This window comes from Silurus aristotelis, assembly GCF_946808225.1.
Source record: "Silurus aristotelis genome assembly, chromosome: 17".
Classification (NCBI taxonomy): Eukaryota; Metazoa; Chordata; class Actinopteri; order Siluriformes; family Siluridae; genus Silurus; species Silurus aristotelis.
The window spans coordinates 11126446-11134322 of NC_139590.1; the positions used below are offsets into that span (position 1 = coordinate 11126446).

The 7877-nt window shown below is 38.4% G+C and overlaps 1 protein-coding gene across 1 annotated transcript in view; it reads left to right on the top strand.

Annotated features, from left to right (window-relative positions):
• The window catches only part of fam20ca (FAM20C golgi associated secretory pathway kinase a), a 53228-nt gene extending 45595 nt beyond the window's left edge, over nucleotides 1–7633 (top strand). Inside the window, exons 6-10 of the mRNA XM_083566137.1 lie at nucleotides 68–248; nucleotides 863–972; nucleotides 1149–1230; nucleotides 3966–4025; nucleotides 4206–7633. Coding sequence (XP_083422263.1) covers nucleotides 68–248; nucleotides 863–972; nucleotides 1149–1230; nucleotides 3966–4025; nucleotides 4206–4452 — 680 coding nt within the window. The 3' untranslated portion in view covers nucleotides 4453–7633. The remainder of the gene's footprint in view (nucleotides 1–67; nucleotides 249–862; nucleotides 973–1148; nucleotides 1231–3965; nucleotides 4026–4205) is intronic.
• Nucleotides 7634–7877: the final 244 nt, after the last annotated feature.

The window sequence follows — 7877 nt, forward strand, 5'->3', positions numbered from 1 at the left end:
CCACGTAGAATCAGGATATAACTTACCATGTATAGTAACACATTCTTTCTCCTTTTCTTTCCCGCAGCCAACAACATTTGTTTTTATGGTGAATGCTCATACTATTGCTCGACTGAACATGCCCTATGTGGCAAACCTGACCAGATTGAGGGCTCATTGGCTGCCTTTCTGCCTGATCTAGCCCTTGCCAAGCGCAAGACCTGGAGGAACCCCTGGCGCCGCTCATACCATAAGCGCAAGAAAGCTGAGTAAGGCTTCTTCTCTTTACTTTTTCATTCACTTTATCTCAGGTCACCATATACCACCCTGCAAGTTCATTAAACTCACAAACTGCCTTTATCAGCAAAAAATCGTCGCCTTGCACAGCTGCCCCAGGACAATAGGCTGTCCATTCTGGAAAGACAATTTTAGTCAGATGGTCCACAGCATTTTTAAACTCAACATAATGCAAATCTACTGCCTGAATCAACAGAACAGGTCCCACCATTCCATCTGCTTTTACTGTTCATACTGTGAGACAAAAGCAAGGAAGCCTAAGACATCTTTTTCTTGTTATATGCACAACCTTCTTCCACAATTCAGTGTAAATGAGACAGGCTCTGTTCACTCTCTCGGTTCTTTCATAGCCTCTGCATTAATCCAGAGCAGCCAGCCTGGGGTTGCACCATGCATCATAAGTGCCTCTTGGATTATCAGTATATTGTGCATTCAGTATATAAAGTACAGAGAAAGTAATGTGTCATAGTGTTGCATATTCTTTTCATTAGTTATATTTATGAACACTTGCAGTCAGTTGTTGCAACCTACAATAAGTAAAAACGATGCAGTGAATAAAAGTCACCGTTCTGTTCATTTTCTTCAGGTGGGAAGTGGATCCAGATTACTGTGATGAAGTAAAGCAGACTCCACCCTACCACCATGGCACTCGTCTGCTGGATATCATGGACATGACCATCTTTGACTTCCTAATGGGTGAATTTCTATCCAAAAACTAATGCAAACAAAACATTCTCATTATTATGCACGAGCATTACATTAAAATGTTTTGCTTGATCTGCCTTACTTTTATTTTCTTATCAATTCTGACAGGCACAATTTAGTCTTTAAAGAAGCAAAAACTTAAGTATGTGACATTTTGTTTTTGTCAGGAAACATGGATCGTCACCATTATGAGACTTTTGAGAAGTTTGGCAATGAGACATTCATCATCCATCTGGACAACGGCAGAGGGTGAGTCACCTTCAGCACCCTTTCACACCGTTATATGTGATTAGGCTTCTCAAAGCAGGCAAGCAAGAAAGCAAATACCACACATTCTTCCACTCAGCATCACTCTATCAGTCATTTGACACCATGGAAACTGGGGATATAATTGAAAACGTACTTAATTAAAAGTGAGATCAAGCTCAAGTATCAGGTCTATCAGAGTCAGTAATATATGTACTGCTGAAAGCTATTTGCAAAAAAAGATAAAGGTAAAATAAGTAGTGTGTAAATGTACAGTGTTAATGAAAATGCTGTAAGGCTCTACTGAGTGAGTGTGAAACTTTTCTTGTGTATTATGTAGCTGAATACCTTATGGCAATAAATAGTTCTGTGTTTATTCATTGAATTCATTTTTTGCTGATGCTGCTGCTTTTTAAGAACATTTGGTATGGATAAGAATAGACCACTTTATCATGCTCCTAGAGCATCTTGGGGTTTCTCAAAACAGTATTACTGAAAAGAAAGAAGATAACAATGTTACCTCTGAGTTTCTACAATACAGTTTATTGCCTAACACCAGATATAAGGAGTCAGTAGTGTAGAAATAATTTGTTTAGGCATTTCATTTAAAAAATACAGTTTAGTTAAATTTTATTCTGAAATGATAATATATATGGCTGCTAATCTAACTATAAGGCATTTTACCCTGACACCATCCACTAATAATTTATATTAATTATGCAGACCTACAATAGAGTGTTCCTTAAATAAGTAATAAAGCACAAGATGTGCAGTTGGAGGTGGGTTGCGGTTAGCAGCCAAAGTATATTTTAGTATATTTTAACTTTAAGTACACTCAGCACATCCTGTCAACCCAGCCATTAGGGTTGCACAAGCCAGTGCACTCTTAGTGCCGGTCCCAAGCCCGGATAAATGGGGAGGGTTGCGTTAGGAAGGGCATCCAGCGTAAAACATGTGCTAAGTCAAATATAGTTGAAATATATAAACTATATAAATAAATATAATATAAATAAAGTTGATCAGTCACACCATGAAGTTATGGGAAAGAGTAGTGGAAGCCAGGCTGAGAGAAGGGGTGACCATCTGTGAGCAACATGCCGAGGTTTCATGCCGAGGAAGAGCACCACAGACGCATTATTTTCTTTGAAAATGTTGATGGAGAAGTATAGGGAAGGTCAGAAGGAGTTTCATTGTGTGTTTGTGGATTTAGAAAAAGCATACGACAGGGTGCCAAGAGAGGAATTATAGTATTGTATGAGGAAGTCAGGTGTGCCAGAGAGGTATGTGAGGGTGGTGCAGGACACGTATGAGGACAGTGTGACAGCAGTGAAGTGTGCAGTAGAAGCAACAGACTGGTTCAAGGTGGAAGTTGGACTGCCTCAAGGATCAGCCTCGAGCCCTTTCTTGTTTGCAGTGTTAATGGACAGATTGACAGAAGAGGTCAGACAGGAGTCTCCGTGGACTATAATGTTTGCGGGTGATATTGTGATTTGTGGTGAGAGTAGGGAGCAGGTTGAGAAGAGCATGTAGTGGTAGAGGTATGCGCTGGAGAGAAGGGGAATGAAAGTCAGTAGGAGTAAGACAGAGTACATGTGTGTAAATGAGAGAGAGGGCAGTGGAGTGGTGTAGTTGCAGGGAGAAGAGGTGGTGAAGGTGGAGGAGTTCAGGTACCTGGGGTCAACAGTGCAAAGTAATAGAGAGTGTGTTAGAGAAGTGAAGAAAAGAGTGCAGGCAGGGTGGAGAATGATGAGGATGGAGCCGCCAGGAAGGAGAAAAATAGGAAGACAAAGGAGGAGGTTTATAGATGTGGTGAGGGAAGACATGCAGGTAGTTGGTTTGAAAGAGGCAGATGTAGAGGACAGAGGGGTATGGAGATGGATGATTTGCTTTGGTGACCCCTAATGTGAGCAGCCAAAAAAAGAAGAAGAAGAAGAAGAAGAAGAAGAAGAAGAAGAAGAAGAAGAAGAAGACACTCAGCACATCCTGAACTTTTTTATTCCCCTTAACAGAGCAATCTGACAGTAACCAATCTTTTTTTTTAATTCAAGAATGGAATGTGGTATGTTTTGCCTATATGTGGTTAACATTTAACATTATAGTGTTATCACTCACATTACAGCAGCTTCCCTTTAGCAGCCACTTTTTTTCTCTTGAACATAATAACACACATGAAAAGGCATAATGTATTGTTACCAAGAAACCACAAAGCCCATAAAGAGAAACTCTTTACCCCTGACTGTTACAATGCACTGATACTGGAGTCTCTTTATAAAAAACCTCTACATTTCAAACCTTTTTTTTTTTTAATATGTTTTTGTAGTTTATGTTTATGAAGTTTATGTATTACCCATAATGCAAGTTGTTACTATAGAAACTATATTTTTTAGAACTAACACATTTGTATAGATTTTGAGTACCATCAGAACACAAATTCAAAAGCACTTTGTTAGGAATAGTTTTTCAATTGTTAAAAGCTTTCACAACAAAGTAAGCGACATTTTGCATGTCAATATAAGCAAATGCCTTTTTTTTTATCAGTTTTGTACTCTTGTGCTGTTTCAAACCTAGGCAGAAGCATGCTTAATCATTCGCTTGAAGTTGTTGCTGTTTTTAAAAGCTGTTTAAAGGGAAATAAAGTGGTCTGAGTTTAGTCTGTTTAAGAATTGTAGGGAATATTGAAATTTACTTATTGATTTAATTAATTTAATTAAAAAATGTTTTTGCAAAAATGTCAACAGATTCGGAAAACACTCACATGATGAAATGTCAATCTTGGTGCCCTTAAGTCAGTGCTGCAGGTAAGCGTATTTGTTTGCATGTCACAGGGTATTGAATAAGAATCATTAATCTTTTTTTAAATCCCTTTGTTTTCTTGTGGGGTTTTTGCTTTGTTTTTCTTGCATTAACCTTCAACCCCTTTTTGGTCTTCTCTACCTCTGAATTTCTCTCCCTCTTTCATGCTGCTTGATTTGACCTAGGGTAAGGAGGTCCACCTATCTACGGCTTCAGCTGCTGGCTAAGGAGGAATACCAGCTAAGTTTGCTGATGGAGGAGTCTCTTTTGCGTGACCGCCTTTCTCCTATCCTCATTAGACCGCACCTGCAGGCTCTAGACCGGCGCCTGCGCCTAGCGCTAAATGTGCTGACCGAATGTGTGGAAAAGGAGGGCTACAGCGCTGTAGTTGAGGATGACATGGAGCACCGTCAGACCTCTCGGACAAGGTAGTGGAGACAGGACCTACACCATGAGCCTCGTGCATGTCGTGCTTGAGACGCGTGTTTGAATTCAGTGAATTCCAAGAGACTCACCACCAATGCCTCTGAATTGCCATTCTGCATATGGAAAATATATGTTTGGTATGTCTACAGATGTCTGCAGAAGTTACAGATACAGAACTTTTGCTCGTTATGTGTAGACATGCTCCCCACGTACTTTAGACCAGAGGCATTACGGAAAAGAGGTCCATTTTCTTTCCTTTTGATGCTACCCACAAGCACAGGGGATTGTATTTTATGTTCATTACATTTCGTTCTTTTTACTTTTGAAGTCCAAGGCTTGCATTGTAGCCAGTGGTGAAAGCTGCAGCACATGTTGTTTTGTTACACCCTTCTTTTTATTACACTGTTGGTTGTGCAAAACTAATTTATTAATTATTGCAGAATATTTTCATCAGTTCAGAATATTAATGAAATGAGAGCTGTACAAAGATGTAAAGTAGAAGCACATAGAGACTGTTGACCAGGAATACAGTGATCACCTGCTTTGTTGCTTGAGATTTACCTGCCTTTAAAAGCCTGTTCCTTGATCCGGTGAAAATGGCCTGGTTTCCGGAGCAGGTGTGTTAGATAAGGTTTCAGACTGAATTTTGTTCAAGGAGCAGGGCTGATGATTACCGTATTAGGCAACATGAGACTGGTAGAGGAGGTGAACTTTATTTACTACAGTTAGCATAGGATTATAGATATATTTATGGTTGCCGAATTCTTTTCTACGCAGCCAACGGTGTGTGAGATATTTTGCCTAAAGATCCTTTTAAGCTTTAAGAGTAGTGCTGCAGTGCAGCGCTCCTCCCGTGAGGGCCCATATACAACTTGTCTCCTCTCTGTGTGTGACCTGATTTGGTTTTCCTAATCATTTTCCAAAGCTTACACGGACACATCTGTAAATCGGACTAAATCCAGTGCAATCCAGTGTTATGTTTTTTTTTTGTTTTTGTTTTTTTCCTCCATGTTGTGAACTCCCTTCCTCTCTCATTAGAGTTATTCAGCGCTGGAGTGAGTGTGACATTATGGGTTATTCAAAAGTGCACTCTTGGTAGGAACTTTGTGGAAGAGTGCAGAATGACTCTAATTGGGGTTTTTTGTGTTGGCATTGACTCCAGTCAGCGACACCATGCTGAATGCACCTGGTTCCCCCTGGCATGGGGAGTTCTGCTACTACAGATGCAACGCTGCCACTGCTTGTTAATTCTGTGTCCTTTTTCTCTGCTCCACATGTGCAAAGAGATCCTTTCTTACTGGCTGCACTTTTGGGGTTTTTTGTTGTTGTTTTTTGCCACAAATGAATTAGTAAGCAGAATTAACAGCTCTGCATCAGTGTATATAATGCATTCATGTTTTTGTATAATAAAACAAATTATCTGTATGCTAAGTTTGTTACTAGACATTTCTCTGACTTATGGCTATATCATAGTCACTGCAAATGTTTCAGTCACTTTTTATTTCTTTTTGACAGTTAAGTGTCACCAGATATACAGTACGGCTTTTCATTTTGACTGAAATCACCAGTTCTGAATTGTTTCTGAAACTATGGCCAAAAGGCAAGAGAGTGCCTTTATCATTCCTCATACTGAAAGTAAGAAAAGTAAGATTTCTTGTTCATTTTATTTTAAAACTATGACACTGTCGGCCATATTCAGAGTTTAAAATTAATTTAAGATTGAACTTGGGTGTGTTCTTTCTTATCAGCGGGTGCAAAGAATTTGGCAAAACATTGGCAATATTTATTTATTATTGAACACAAACTAGAAAGAGCTTGGTGTTATAGATTATATCATTGATCCAATACATTTTATGTGTGATAACCTGAACTCAATTTTGTATCAAAGTATTATTCATAATGAATTAGGTGTGGCATCTCATACACTTGCCAAGGAGAGACGAAGAAAGGACAGAATATAAATTAGGATGTGCTAAATCAAGTGCTATTTTATAAGCTACTGGAAGCATTTTGTTAAATTAAGGCAAAATTACAGTTTTTTTATTTGATATCACAATAGTATTTTTTTTATTTAGTTTTCATTTGTAATTCTTTTAACTAAAGAAATGTTTTCATTCCACAATTCTATTACTAGGCTAGTGCTTTTGTTTACTATTGGTGGTGGTGTTGAAAATATTGCAGATCCAGTCTCAGACACTTTTATTCAAGAAAAATCTGGCAACCTCCAAGGCATTGACTACATGCAGGTAATTTGCCTTAACTGAATTGGACAGCAAAAAATTTTATATAAGCATAAGCTTAAATTTCCCCACTTGGATTTAATTTGGCGACTCTAAATATGGCCTTAGGTGCACTTGTGTTTTTTTATTTTCATATCTAAAAATGATTTTGTTTCTCATTTGAAATTAACATTGAGACAGTATGAAAAAATGCTATAATTTAAACACCAACCTACAAAAATATGAATGAAAAATCAATGCATTTGTGTGTTTCCATGTAAACTCAGTGCCTGTGCAATGATAGAGTTACTTGAATGTGTCGGGATTCATCACAACTGGACCTACAAACCCTGAGCTCTGGACTCAGACTGGCAACCTGAGGGGATTGTGCATTTCTCATAAGGGAGGAGGTGAGATTTCAGATGAGCTGAGTAAGCTGGAATAACTCCCTATGATTTCATTGTGTATGTGTAAATATCTATTAATACTCTACACTGAACCCAAGGCTGCATTCAACAGCCAAAATGCTTCTGGGTTATTTTTTCCTTCTCTCTTAACGCATTGTTACTGTGAAGACTTGTTTGCAAAAGATAATGGTGTGCAATAAAAAATTAAGATGTTGAATGGTTGTGTGGGGTGCGATACTAAATGCAGTTAGAAATCAAAATAAATCATGTCTCTTTGGCCAATGTCTTAAAAACCACCTCAATGAAAGTGTTTGGCAGACACCCTTATCTAGAGCGAGCACATTAGAAGTAAGGGCCTTGCTCAAGGGCCCTGCACTGAAGCTTGGTGAAGCTGGGATTTGAACTCACAACCTTACAAAAAGGAATCCTACATCTTGACCGCTGAGCTATCACTTTAAAAATATGTACATGGCCAAATGAATGCGGCCATAATATTTCTGTTTGGCTTAATTGTACTGTTTGTGCTCTTTAAAATAATACAATAAATTGTGCTTTACCCTGTGCTGTGCTGTGCATCGACAAAAAACTTGCTTACTCAGGCCCCCATTATAATGCAGGTTTGTGGACTATCATTAAACATTTATGCAAAACCATGCTTTAATGAAACCTTCATTCAAACATGAATTGTGCCTCTTAATCTCTGAAATTCAAACCTTATTGGGGGTTACTTGTGTACTGAAACATAACAGGCATGTAGACAAGAAAGTGTGTTTGATTACTTTTTTTAATTAAAGTGTATCATTAA